The sequence below is a fragment of the Bos indicus genome, chromosome 10, assembly GCF_029378745.1.
Source record: "Bos indicus isolate NIAB-ARS_2022 breed Sahiwal x Tharparkar chromosome 10, NIAB-ARS_B.indTharparkar_mat_pri_1.0, whole genome shotgun sequence".
Classification (NCBI taxonomy): domain Eukaryota; kingdom Metazoa; phylum Chordata; class Mammalia; order Artiodactyla; family Bovidae; genus Bos; species Bos indicus.
Window position 1 is genome coordinate 16,341,813 of NC_091769.1, and position 14,906 is coordinate 16,356,718.

The following is a 14,906-nucleotide window of genomic DNA, read 5'->3' on the forward strand; positions in this document are numbered from 1 at the left end:
GTAGAAACAGGAAAAAGATAAAAACCAAGGCAAATGATAAGAGAGCAATAGTGAGTCCTTATCAATAATCACTCCAAACACATTATGTTACTTATAGGCAGAAGCAAAAATATAAAAAATGTTATAGAAATGAACCCATTTACAAAACAGACAGACTCATAGACTAGAAAAAAAAAATTATGGTTACCAAAGGGGAGGGATAGATTGGGAGTTTGGGACTGACATATGCACTTCTATATTTAAAACAGATAACCAACAAAGACCTACTGTGTATAGCACAGGGAAATCTGGTCAATACTCTATAATAATCTAAACGGGAAAAGAATTTGAAAACTAGATACATGTATATGCAGAACTGAACCACTTTGGGGTACACCTGAAACCAGCATGACATTCTTAATCACCTACACTCCAACATAAAACAGAAATTTTAAAAGAGGGCTGAATCAGGAAGAAATAGAGAATATGAGCAGGCCATAACCAAAGAGACTGAATTAGTAATCATAAACCTAACAGAGAAAACCACAGGACAAGATGGCGACACTGAAGAATTCTACCATTCAAAGGATCATCATCATCAATCCTCAGTTCAGTTCAGTTCAGTTGCTTAGTCGTGTCCGACTCCTTGCGACCCCATGAATCGCAGCACGCCAGGCCTCCTGTCCATCACCAACTTGCAGAGTTCACTCAGACTCACATCCATCGAGTCAGTGATGCCATGCCATCCAGCCATCTCATCCTCTGTCGTCCCCTTCTCCTCCTGCCCCCAATCCCTCCCAGCATCAGAGTCTTTTCCAATGAGTCAACTCTTCGCATGAGGGGGCCAAAGTACTGGAGTTTCAGCTTCAGCATCATTCCTTCCAAAGAAATCCCAGGGCTGATCTCCTTTAGAATGGACTGGTTGGATCTCCTTGCAGTCCAAGGGACTCTCAAGAGTCTTCTTCAACACCACAGTTCAAAAGCATCAATTCTTTGGTGCTCAGCTTTCTTCACAGTCCAACTCTCACATCCATACATGACCACAGGAAAAACCATAGCCTTAACTAGACGGACCTTTGTTGGCAAAGTAATGTCTCTGCTTTTCAATATGCTATCTAGGTTGGTCATAACTTTCCTTCCAAGGAGTAAGCGTCTTTTAATTTCATGGCTGCAATCATCATCTGCAGTGATTTTGGAGCCCAGAAAAATAAAGTCTGACACTGTGTCCACTGTTTCCCCATCTATTTCCCATGAGGTGATGGGACCAGATGCCATGATCTTCGTTTTCTGAATGTTGAGTTTTAAGCCAACTTTTTCACTCTACTCTTTCACCTTCATCAAGAGGCTTTTTAGTTCCCCTTCACTTTCTGCCATAAGGGTGGTGTCATTTGCATATCTGAGGTTATTGATATTTCTCCCGGCAATCTTGATTCCAGCTTGTGTTTCTTCCAGTCCAGCATTTCTCATGATGTACTCTGCATATAAGTTAAATAAGCAGGGTGCCAATATACAGCCTTGACATACTCCTTTTCCTATTTGGAACCAGTCTGTTGTTCCATGTCCAGTTCTAACTGTTGCTTCCTGACCTGCATACAGATTTCTCAAGAGGCAGGTCAGGTGGTCTGGTATTCCCATCTCTCGAAGAATTTTCCACAGTTTATTGTGATCCACACAGTCAACTCTTAGAAAAATTTGAGAAGGGAATACTTCCATACTCATTCTATGAGACCAGCATTAACCTGAAACCAAAGACAGATAAGGATATAACAAGAAATGAAAATGACAGATCAGTATCCCTGCTGAATATAGGAACAGAAAATCTCAAAGTATCAGCAAACTGCATTCAAGAACACTTAAGAATTGTATACCATGACCAAGTGGGATTTATGCCTTGTATGTAAGAATGGTTCAACATATGTAAATCAATAAATGTCACACACATTAATAAAACATAAAAATCACATGACCATCTCAATAGATGCAGAAAAACTGTTTGACAAAATACAACATCCTTTCATAATAAAAAACCTTAGCAGATTGGGTGCAGAAGGAACATACCTAAACATAATGAAGCTCATGAGTAACAAACAGTTAACATACTTTCACTGGAGAAAGAAAGCTTTTCTTCTAAGATCAGGAATAAGACAGGGATGTCTATTCTCATTATTCTTATTCAATATAGTATTGGAAGCCCTAGCTAGAATAATTAGGCAAGACAAAGAAATCTATCTGAACACAATGAAAACACTACCTTGAAAAGATATCTAACCCCCATGTTCACTGCAGCATCATTTACAATAGCCAAGACATGAGTCCACCAACCAATGAACGGACAAAGAAAACACGTTATATGTAATCACATTGAGATACTACTCAACTATTAACAAGTAATAAAATCCTGCCATTTGAGACAACATGGATAAACCTTGAGCACATTTTGTTAAGTGAGGTAAGTTAGACAAGTACTGTCTGATGTAACTTATATACCCATCTGAATGCAGAGTTCCAAATAGCAGCAAGGAGAGATAAGAAAGCTTTCCTAAGTGAACAATGCAAGGAAAGAGAAGAAAATAACAGAATGGGAAAGACTATAGCGATCTCTTCGAGGAAATTAGAGATACCAAGGGAACATTTCATGCAAAGACGGGCATAATAAAGGACAAAAGGTCCATACCTGTGAGGTATGGACCTCACAGAAGCAGAAGATATTAAGAAGGGGTGGCAAGAATACACAGAACTATACAAAAAAGATCTTAATGACCCAGATAACCACAATGGTGTGATCACTCACCTAGAACCAGACAACCTGGAGTGCAAAGTCAAGTGGGCCTTAGGAAGCATCACTATGAACAAAGCTAGTGAAGGTGATGGAATTCCAGCTGAGCTATTTCAAATCCTAAAAGATGTTGTTGTTAAAGTGCTGCACTCAATATGCCAGCAAATCTGGAAAACTCAGCAGTGGCCACAGGACTGGAAACAGTTTTCATTTCAATCCCAAAGAAAGGCAATGCCAAAGAATGTTAAAACTACCACACAGTTGCACTCATCTCACAAGCTAGCAAAGTAATGCTCAAAATTATCCAAGCCAGGCTTCAACAGTACATGAACCGGGAACTTCCAGATGTTCAAGCTGGATTTAGAAAAGGCAGAGGAACCAGAGATCAAATTGCCAGCATCTGTTGGATCATAGAAAAAGCATGAGAATTCCAGAAAAACATCTACTTCTGCTTCATTGACTATGGTAAAGCCTTTGACTATGTGGATCACAACTAACTGTGGAAAACTCTTAGAGAGATGGAAATACCAGACCACCTGACCTGCCTCCTGAGAAATCTGAGTGCAGGTCAAGAAGCAATCATTAGAACCGGACATGGAACAATGGACTGGTTCCAAATTGGGAAAGGGGTACATCAAGGCTGTATATTGTCACCCTACTAATCTAACCCTATACAGAGTACATCATGAGAAATGCCAGGATGGATGAAGCACAAGCTGGACTCAAGATTGCCAGGAGAAATACCAATAACCTCAGATATGCAGGTGACACCATCCTTATGGCAGAAAATGAAGAGTAACTAAAGAACCTCTTGATGAGACTGAAAGAGGAGAGTGAAAACGCTGGCTTAAAACTCAACGATCAAAAAACTAAGATCATGGCATCTGGTCCCATCACTTCATGGCAAATAGATAGGGAAACAATGGAAACAGTGAGACTTTATTTTCTTGGGCTCCCAAATCACTGCAGATGGTGACTGCAGCCGTGAAATTAAAAGACGCTTGCTCCTTTGAAGAAAAGCTGTGACTAACCTAGACAGCATATTAAAAAGCAGAGACATTACTTTGCTGACAAAGGTCTATACAGTCAAAGCTATGGTTTTTCCAGTAGTCATATGTGGATGTGAGAGTTGGACCATAAAGAAAGCTGAGCATTGAAGAATTGATACTTTTGAACTGTAGTGTTGGAGAAAACTCTTGAGAGTCTCCTGGACTGAAAGAAGATCAAACCAGTCAATCCTAAAGAAAATCAGTCCTGAATACTCACTGGAAGGACTGATGCTGATGCTCCAATACTTTGGCTACTGATTCAAAGAAGTGACTCATTGGAAAACACCCTGATGCTGGGGAAGGTTGAAGGCAGGAGGAGAAAGGGATGACGGAGGATGAGATGGTTGGATGGTATCACCAACTCAATGGACATGAGTTTGAGCAAGCTCTGGGAGTTGGTGAAGAACAGGGAAACCTGGCGTCCTGCAGTCCATAGGGTTGCAAAGAGTTGAACGTGACTGAGTGACTGAATCCAAACTTGTAAAACTCAAGAGTATTATGGTGGTTACTTGGGCCTAGGAGTTGGGAAGACCTGACAGATTTAAGTTTACTACATGCAACAAGTATAAATAAGCCCTAGAGACATAAGGCACAGTATGGTGAAGGACAAAAAAGATGTCCTTTTCATTATAGGGGACTGGAATGCAAAAGTAGAAGTCAAGAAACACCTGGAGTAACAGGCAAATTTGGCCTTGGAATACAGAATGAAGCAGGGCAAAGATTAATAGAGTTTTGCCAAGAAAATGCACTGGTCCTAGCAAACACCCTCTTCCAACAACACAAGAGAAGACTCTACACATGGACATCACCAGATGGTCAACACCAAAATCAAGATTGATTATATTCTTCACAGCCAAAGATGGAGAAGCTCTATACAGTCAACAAAAACAAGACCAGGAACTGACTGTGGCTCAGATCATGAACTCCTTATTGCCAAATTCAGACTTAAATTGAAGAAAGTAGGGTAAACCACTAGACCACTCAGGTATGACCTAAATCAAATCCCTTATGATTATACAGTGGAAGTGAGAAATAGATTTAAGGGCCTAGATCTGATAGATAGAGTGCCTGATGAACTATGGACAGAGGTTCGTGACATTGTACAGGAGACAGGGATCAAGACCATCCCCATGGAAAAGAAATGCAAAAAAGCAAAATGGCTGTCTGGGGAGGTCTTACAAATAGCTGTGAAAAGAAGAGCAGTGAAAAGCAAAGGAGAAAAGGAAAGATATAAGCATCTGAATGCAGAGTTCCAAAGAATAGCAAGAAGAGATAAGAAAGCCGTCCTTAGCGATCAATGCAAAGAAATAGAGGAAAACAACAGAATGGGAAAGACTAGAGATCTCTTCAAGAAAATGAGAGATACCAAGGGAACATTTCATGCAAAGATGGGCTCGATAAAGGACAGAAATGGTATGGACCTAACAGAAGCAGAAGATATTAAGAAGAGGTGGCAAGAATACACAGAAGAACTATACAAAAAAGATCTTCATGACCCAGATAATCATGATGGTGTGATCACTCATCTAGAGCCAGACATCCTGGAATGTGAAGTCAAGTGGGCCTTAGAAAGCATCACTACGAACAAAGCTAGTGGAGGTGATGGAGATCAAGTTGAGCTATTTCAAATCCTGAAAGATGATGCTGTGAAGTGCTGCACTCAATATGCCAGCAAATTTGGACAACTCAGCAGTGGCCACAGGACTGGAAAAGGTCAGTTTTCATTCCAATCCCAAAGAAAGGCAATGCCAAAGAATGCTCAAACTACTGCACAATTGCACTCATCTCACACGCTAGTAAAGTAATGCTCAAAATTCTCCAAGCCAGGCTTCAGCAATACATGAACCGTGAACTTCCAGATGTTCAGGCTGGTTTTAGAAAAGGCAGAGGAACCAGAGATCAAATTGCCAACATCCACTGGATCATGGAAAAAGCAAGAGAGTTCCAGAAAAACATCTATTTCTGCTTTCTTGACTATGCCAAAGCCTTTGACTGTGTGGATCACAATAAACTATGGAAAATTCTTCAAGAGATGGGAATACGAGACCACCTGACCTGCCTCTTGAGAAATCTGTATGCAGGTCAGGAAGCAACAGTTAGAACTGGACATGGAACAACAGACTGGTTCCAAATAGGAAAAGGAGTATGTCAAGGCTGTATATTGGCACCCTGCTTATTTAACTTATATGCAGAATACATCATGAGAAATGCTGGGCTGGAAGAAGCACAAGCTGGAATCAAGATTGCCGGGAGAAATATCAATAACCTCAGATATGCAAATGACACCACCCTTATGGCAGAAAGTGAAGGGGAACTAAAAAGCCTCTTGATGAAGGTGAAAGAGTAGAGTGAAAAAGTTGGCTTAAAACTCAACATTCAGAAAATGAAGATCATGGCATCCGGTCCCATCACCTCATGGGAAATAGATGGGGAAACAGTGGACACAGTGTCAGATTTTATTTTGGGGGGCTCCAAAATCACTGCAGATGATGATTGCAGCCATGAAATTAAAAGATGCTTACTCCTTGGAAGAAAAGTTATGACCAACCTAGATAGCATATTCAAAAGTAGAGACATTACTTTGCCAACAAAGGTCCATCTAGTCAAGGCTATGGTTTTTCCAGTGGTCATGTACGGATGTGAGAGTTGGACTGTGAAGAAAGCTGAGTGCCGAAGAATTGATGCTTTTGAACTGTGGTATTGGAGAAGACTCTTGAGAGTCTCTTGGACTGCAAGGAGATCCAGCCAGTCCATTTTAAAGGAGATCAACCCTGGGATTTCTTTGGAAGGAATGATGCTAAAGCTGAAACTCCAGTACTTTGGCCACCTCATGTGAAGAGTTGACTCATTGGAAAAGACTCTGATGCGGGGAGGGATTGGGGGCAGGAGGAGAAGGGGACGACAGAGGATGAGATGGCTGGATGGCATCACTGACTCGATGGACGTGAGTCTGGGTGAACTCCGGGAGTTGGTGATGGACAGGGAGGCCTGGCGTGCTGCGATTCATGGGGTCGCAAAGAGTCGGACATGACTGAGCAACTGAACTGAACTGAACAGTGAATATAGACAACACTACTGTACTGTAAGGAGCTTCCTAGGTGGCTCAGTGGTAAAAAATTTACCTGCCAATGCGGGGGACGTAGGAGACATAGTTTCAATCCCTGGGTCGGAAAGATGCCCTGGAGAAGGAAATGGCAGCCCATTCCAGTATTCTTGTCTGGGAAATCCCATGGACAGAGGAGTCTGGTGGGCTACAGTTCATAGAGTCGTAAAGAGTCAGACATGACTGAGCACGCAGCGTGCACACTCTGTATCATAAAAGTCAAACTTGCTAAGAGACTAGAACTTGATTATTCCAACTAGTGAGAAGAAATAATTCTGAAATGTGATACAGGTGCTAATTATTACTATGTGCACGTGTGCTCATTCGTGTCTGATTCTTTGCAGCCCCACGGACTGCAGCCCGTCAGGCTCTGCTATCCATGGAATTCTCCAGGCAAGAATACTACAGTGGGTTGCCTTATCCTTCTCCAGGGAAATCTTCCCCACCCAGGGACCGAATCCGTATCTCTTGCATCTCCTGCATTGGCAGGCAGATTGTTTTATCACTGGGCCACCTGGGAAGCCCAATTATTACTACAATGGCAATCATTACAATACATAAATGATCTAATTATACAAGATGTTGTACACCTTAAATTTAGACAATGTTACATGTCAAATGTATTTCAATAAAAAATGAAAAGTAGATTCTTGGAATTGTAAAAAGAAAAAAGAAAGCACTAGATAATATAAAAATAATTTGCCACGAACCGACAAATTCAGTGAATTTCCATGATAACCATATGTGCTAAAGCACTTCAGTCATGTCTGACTCTGTGTGACCCTGTGGACCACAGCCTGCCAGGCTCCTCTGTCCATGGGATTCTCCAGGCAAGAGTACTGGAGTGGGTTGCAACGGCCTCCTCCAGGGGATCTTTCCCACCTAAGAATCGAACCCAGGTCTCCTGCAGTGTTGGCAGGTTGTCTACCACCAGTGCCACCTGGGAAGCCCGGAATATCTATGTATTAACTATGCTCTTCTAGACATTTCAACAAAAAACATGGTTTTGGGACAAAATCAGAAATAGTACTATGGAACATCATGATGACACAGCTGTTCTTAGCTGAACATACATTTTTCTGTTTTTTTTTTTAGTCCGATTTTTTAATTACTAAAATTTTTACCAAACCACAAGTTTGTGTACACGACACACAGTGAGGCCAACCAACACCAAAACTAATTAGAGTGTGGAACAGAAAAGTTTATTACAGATTCATACAAGGAGATGGGTACCTTATGCCCTAAGAAGCCCAAAGGTACTGAAAGCTTTCAGCAAGCTCCTTTATTCAGCAAGCCCCTTTCAAAGCAAAAGGTGAGGGAGGGGCATGGTGAGTTGCTGCAAACTTCCTGGTGTCCGATCCTTTGTTCTTGAAGTCTGGTCATGGTCAGGTAACGATGTTCCTGTAAACCTCTACCAGATGAATGTTATTCTCTGTCCTGACCAGAAAGGGCAAAGTCCCAAGGCACAGCTTTCACCCTCCAAGGTCCCCATCCTGCCTAAGAGGAGGCAGAGCTCAGTTGGCAGCTCCTTCAGGGCCAGGTTTCCACATCCTGCCCAGCTGTCATCCCTGAGTTCACCCAACCCACACTGGCCCTGTCTCCTCAGGCTGCCCAAATGGGGGACACTGGGTCTCACAGACTGCAGCCCAGGCAGACGGCCACGGCTAGAAGGTCACAGTGACAGGGTTGGGGGAGAGGCTCACCACTGCCTCCAGGTCTGGGCCACGGCTAATGGAGGCCCTTAGTGAGGGCTCTGGAGCTCTGCAGGACGTAGTCCCCAGTCTGTTCCCTGGGCCCTCCAGCTCTCCTGCTGGCCCAAGGCTGGGTAAGCTGGAGGGCCTCTAGGAGAAGGCCTGAACCTGCCTCTTAATTCACTCTCCACCTGATGACCACCACACTACCGACCCTTGGCTAACTCGGTTCCCTAATGGTCCCCCATCAACAGTTACTTGTGAGCAGGGCCCACTGCGGTGCTGACCAAGAGCTGAGCAGGACACTAACAGTCGCTCACTGACAGCTGGTTGCTAGAGGGCAGGGCCCACTGAGGCACCAGAGCAGTGGCTGAGCAAGACCTGTCGCCCAGTAACAGGGAGCAGAATAAAGAGCACAGCAACGGCTGCCTCCTAAGGATTGTGCTCATCTTGCTCCCTTACAAAATGAGTTTATCTGTTTTTTAAAATTTTATTTAATTTTAATTGAAGGATAACTGTTTTACAATACCGTGTTGGTTTCTGCCATATATCAAGATGAATCAGACATAGGTCTACATATGTCCCCTCTCTCTTGAAACTCCCTCCCACCCAATATTTTTTTTTATTATTATTAATAGTGAAGGTGTAATATTATTCCTAGCAAAAAGCATATCCAAACATTAGGCGAAAAGACAAAATCCACTTATTTGTAGGCAAGGTCATATGTTTGTTTCTAGAATGCTTCAGAGTACCTCTCTCAATAGCTGTTACTCTATTTCTTGACTATTTTTAATTTTCTAAAATGTCACATTGCTTAGTCTTTTGAAACACTTTTTTTTTTTTTTTGCCTCACTACACTGTTTAGGATCTTAGTTCCCCCATCAGGGATTGAACCCGGGTCTCTAACAGTGGAAACGCTAGAATTTCCATGAAATAGATCTTAACGGGAAGTTTTTACTATGATATGGGAACATGGGGTAGTAGAATTTGTCTGAAGTAAGGGTATGTTGAGTCCAGTAAGTCTCTGAAAGGGAAATGCATCAGCAATTGATGTTTTGCTTAAACAGTTCAAAATAGTTATGAAGAATAGCTGTAGTTAATTGGGTGTTCAGTCTCTGATACCCTGTAAAGGTGTTATTTGTCATTTACAGGTGAAGAAGTAGACCGGAGGCAAAGGGAAGGGGGCGGCAGAGGATGAGATGGTTAGATGGCATCACTGACTCAATGGACATGAATTTGAGCCAACTTCAGGAGACAGTGGAGGACAGAGGATCCTGGAGTGCTGCAGTTCATGGGGTAGCAAAGAGGTGGACACAACTTAGCAACTGAACAACATCATCAAACTAAAAAGCTTGTGCACAGAAAGTGAAACCATCAACAAAATGAAAAGGCAACCTAGTGAGTGGGAAAATACACTTGCAATCATGTGTCTAATAAAGAGTTAATATCCAAACATACCACAAATTCATACAACTCAGTAACAAAAAAGCCCCCAAACAACTGAATTTTAAAAATGGGCAGATCTGAATAGAGGTTTTTTCCCAAAGAAGACATAAAGAAGACATACAGATGGCCAAACAGGTACTGGAAAAGGTGCGCACCATCACTAATCATCAGAGAACACAAATTAAAACCACAACTCACACCTGTTAGGAATGTCTATCGTTAAGAAGTGTTAACAAATGTTGGTGAAGATATGGAGAAATGGGAACCCTGACGTACTGCTGGTGGGAATGTAAACTGGTGCAGGCACTATGGAAAACAGTATGGAATTTCCTCCAAAAATTAAAATTAGTATAAGATCCAAAAATTCTACTTCTGAGTTTTTACTTGAAGACAATGAAAAACAGTAACTTGAAAACATACCGGCACCCTCATGTTCCTTGCAGCATTATGTACAACATCCAACACGTGGAAACAACCTTAGTGCCCACCAATGGGTAAATGGATAAAGAAAATGTGATGTGACGCTATTCAGCATAAAAAAAGAATAAACTCTAGCCATTTGAGACAACATAAATGGACCGTGAGAGCAGTATGCTAAATGAAATGTCTGACAGAGAGAGAGGAATGCCATATGATCTCAATATACGTGTAATCTTAAACCACCCCCCAAAAACCCCAAACAAGCTCATAGATACAGAAAACAGGTGGTTGACAGGTGAGGATGGGGGGAGGGGAGTGAGAGAAATTGGCGAAGGGGAGTCAAAAACTACAAACTTCCCATTATAAAATAAGTCAGTCATGGGGATGTAAGGTACAGCATGGTGACTAGAGTTAATAATGTTGTATCACATATTTAAAAATTGCTAATAGAGTAGACCTTATCACAAGAAAAAAAAAAAACTGTTGTCTATGTATAGTGATGGATGTTAACTAGACTTACGGTCTGCTACTGCTGCTAAGTCGCTTCAGTCGTGTCCGACTCTGTGCGACCCCATAGACGGCAGCCCACCAGGCTCCCCCGTCCCTGGGATTCTCCAGGCAAGAACACTGGAGTGGGTTGCCATTTCCTTCGCCAATGCATGAAAGTGAAAAATGAAAGTGAAGTCGCTCGGTCGTGTCCGATTCTTCCCGACCCCATGCGCCGTCCATGGGATTTTCCAGGCAAGAGTACTGGAGTGGGGTATAAACAAGTATCTTTTATGCTGTATACCTGAAACAAATGTCAATTACAATTCAACTTAAAAAATTGTAAAGAAAACCTCTCAGTATGAATCCAACACCAGTATTCTTAGCTTCAAAGGACACAAAACAGCAGTAAAGCACCTAGCGAGACAGCAGCTACATCAAGAGGTCTTTTAACATCACAAGTGCAATTTCAAAGCTTTTACACCGAACCAGAAGGTCCTTTTAAAAAAAAATGAAGTTGAAGTGGAAAGTTCCCCTATGTTCCTAATATTATCTTTTATGCTTTGGGAAGAAAAAAAAAAAAAAAGGCCAAAATTTACTCATAACCCCCAAACCCATGCCTCTCTGCAAACAGAAGCAGGAAGCACTGAATTTAAGTTCCCAGATTTCGAATCCAGGTTCCGTCTCGCGGTAACGCGGAATCTCGGGAAACCAGGACTGCATTTTAATTTTGCCATTACAAAATGGAGATAATAGTACTTATCTCTTACACTGGGTGAGGCTTAACTGAATCTTTGTAGACTGTGGCCCAGTGCCTGAGACATAGTAGGCGCTCACATGCTCTGCTATTGCAACGCTGTAGATTTCCCATTTTCTCCTATATTCAGTATTTTATCAGAGACGTTGTTCTAGGCACCGGGACCTCCCGGCTAAACCCTAGTTGCTGCCCTCCAGCAGGTCGCTGCTCGCCGAAGGTGGGGATTGGGGAGTGGGCTGACAACGTCATTAAATGACTGCTTAAGAAGTGTCATACGGGCTACAGTAGGTGGGAGTGACGCCTACTTCCCTAGGTAACTTTTCCGTAAAAGTATTGCTACTGTTCACAAACCCTGAGAGTTTAACCCGAACCAAAGAAGTTAGCATTCACAGCTGCCTGACAATTTGAACCTGCGAACTACTTACAGGTTTGCGCAGGCGCCTTCTGCGGGAAGTCGCGGTATGATCTATCCTCGCTTCTTCCGGCCCCGCCTCTTCCTGAAATCCCGGGAGCCGATTGGTTCGCGTGACCGGTATAAGAAGCTGCGCGCAGGCGCGCGGTTCTCTTTCCTCCGCTGCCGCTAAGGTGCTCGGTTCTTCCGAGGAAGCTAAGGCCGTTTTGGGGTGAGGCCCTCACTTCATCCGGCGACTAGCACCGCGCTCGGCAGCCCCCACCTAGCACTCGCTCGCACCATGGCCTCCGTCTCCGAGCTCGCTTGTATCTACTCTGCCCTCATTCTGCACGACGATGAGGTGACGGTCACGGTGAGTGCGGGCCTGGGCTGGCGGCGTGGCGGCCTCTGTGGGCGGCCGGTTCCCCACCCTCGCAGGCGTTAGGGGCAGGCCCTTCCGGCGGGAGTGGCGGCCATCGACACCGGGCGGAGGGGCGGACAGACGGGACGGGCACCCATCGGATGGGCCCATGTGCGAGCTCTCTGGGGCATCGGCCATGTGCCCGCCCTAGAGTGAGTGAGTTTCACTTATAGCGGAGCGCGCCGACTTTGAGAACTTTTTTATTTAGAGAAACGTGTGAAACCCGTGGGTAGCCTCATGCGCAGCTATAACGTGTCCCACGACTATATCTCCTCTGGGTGTGATTTCCTTGGTCCTCTGAGTAGGTCTTGTGGGGCCTGGCTGTGTGGTGCGGAGGGGAACACTGCGCTCTGCTCCACCTCTGGCATTGCCTCACAGCTTAAAATAGCAATGTAATTTGGGCAGGTCTCAGCCTGTGAAATGGCAGCGATGAACTCGAGGCCTTGCCAAGTACCTGGCACGCGGGAGCGGAAGCATTTATTTTGCCTTAAAAGTGGAAGAAACAGTCGTTTTAGATTAGTATACATGCAATGTCAATAGAGTACTCGGATTGGTAAACGGTACTTTTGTACCCCGGTTATCAGTTATTTGCTTTCAGTTTGCAGTATTTTGAAGACGTTTACCAAAGTGCCGTCTGATGGGGTGCCCGTTTTATTTGTTTTAGGAGGATAAGATCAATGCCCTCATTAAAGCAGCCGGTGTAAATGTTGAGCCTTTCTGGCCAGGTTTGTTTGCAAAGGTAAGGTGATGGTGAAAAGGTGATTTGTTTGGAGAAGCAAATTTTGGAAGACCTACTGATTTATTAAATCAGGTGCTCGTGCTAACCTCCAAAAGTGCTGGAAGGCCCCGTGTTTCACTGGACTTGTCCAAATAGAAGGGGTATTTCCTCATATTTCCATCTCTAGGAGCTAATTATGGTTTTGTTCTGTGGTGTCTTTTTCTCATGGTCTCATAGCCTGCTTTCTCTTTCCTTCTGTTCTAAAATCATGAGGAAAATATATTACCAGGTCATTCTTTCATTATATAAAAGGGTCATCCAAGATATACGATCTATGCTGTTCCAAGTAAATCTTGCCAGCATGGTGGCGACATTTTATTGATCGCTTATTCTGTATCAGAATATAAAAGACCAAGGAATTTAGCAGTGGCCACCTTCCACAGTGTAGGTTACTTAATCTCTGGCAAGTGAAACTAATAGCCTCTATTCACCTCCTGTTATTCAGTCTTAAGATTGGAAACACTGTACCCTGTTCTCTGTTAGTGATCTCTAAAACACTGATCTGTTAGTGAATTCCCTTGGGAAAATTACATAGAATTACATAGCAGTCTAAAAAAATAGAATTCACTGTTAAGAGGAGACATGAACTGTACTTGTAAGTTAAGCCAGCATTTCGGTGCTATAACAGAAGGCCAGAACTAAGCATTTACCTGAATATGCACATGTGTTGCAGGCTTTGGCCAATGTCAACATCGGGAGCCTCATCTGCAATGTGGGGGCTGGTGGACCCGCCCCAGCGGCCGGTGCTGCACCAGCAGGAGGTCCTGCCCCATCCACTGCTGCTGCCCCAGGTAGGAAACTAGGTATTGGAGGGAGGAGGGTGGAGATTAGAGGTACTAGGGGCAAAATTGCTCTTCATTTGCTAAGAGTAGATGTGTAGAAATCTTAAGAGGCATCATCTGATGAGGGAAAGCTAGGATATTTTTGACTGTGTGAGTTGTAGGGCCTGGAGCTCTTTGGAGTTTTAGTGAGGTAACTGACTTGTTTTTTGCTTTGTTTTTAGCTGAGGAGAAGAAAGTAGAAGCAAAGAAAGAAGAATCTGAAGAGTCTGATGATGACATGGGCTTTGGTCTTTTTGACTAAATCTCTTTAGTAACACATTGAATAAAAAGCTGAGCTGTTTGCTGCTGTTGGTCTTAACTGATAGTTCTGGGGGGTGTGTTGTGTGAAAATGAACTTTGGCTTTCAGTGTTTTCTGCCATGACACGAGCTGGGAGCAACATTGAGAACTGCATGGGGAGGCTGGAGGAGAAAGGCTCAGAGCAGACACCTTGTCCAGATTACTCACATGACTTCATGATTACAGGATTTGTTCTCTAGACTGAATAAGAGTCACTGTTGGGCATGGGGGTGTGTGATCCAGATCTCAGATACTTGAAAGATGAAGTAGCTCTGGGGAGAGGTGACTGAACAATGGTATGAAGGGTAAATTGGTTCACTTTTCAAAATGCCAGGGCCATCCTAGAACTTGGATTCACATAAAAGGTATATTCAGAGCATCTGTTAGGTGCTAGGCACTTGGGACATCTGTGCATTTGATAGGGAAATGAGGTTGAGGTTGTAGGACTTTCTGGCCCATGGCCCTGAACATCTTCACTGCAGTGTGAGG

At 43.4% G+C, this 14,906-nt stretch overlaps 1 protein-coding gene across 1 annotated transcript; it reads left to right on the forward strand.

Moving 5' to 3' along the window:
* The first annotated feature begins 12,255 nt into the window (after nucleotides 1-12,255).
* Nucleotides 12,256-14,437, forward strand: RPLP1 (ribosomal protein lateral stalk subunit P1). The gene is made up of 4 exons (XM_019968197.2): nucleotides 12,256-12,471; nucleotides 13,184-13,258; nucleotides 13,971-14,088; nucleotides 14,301-14,437. Exons 1-4 carry the CDS (start codon nucleotides 12,400-12,402, stop codon nucleotides 14,378-14,380), a joined length of 345 nt encoding a protein of 114 aa, XP_019823756.2. The 5' UTR covers nucleotides 12,256-12,399; the 3' UTR covers nucleotides 14,381-14,437.
* The last annotated feature ends 469 nt before the right edge of the window (nucleotides 14,438-14,906 follow it).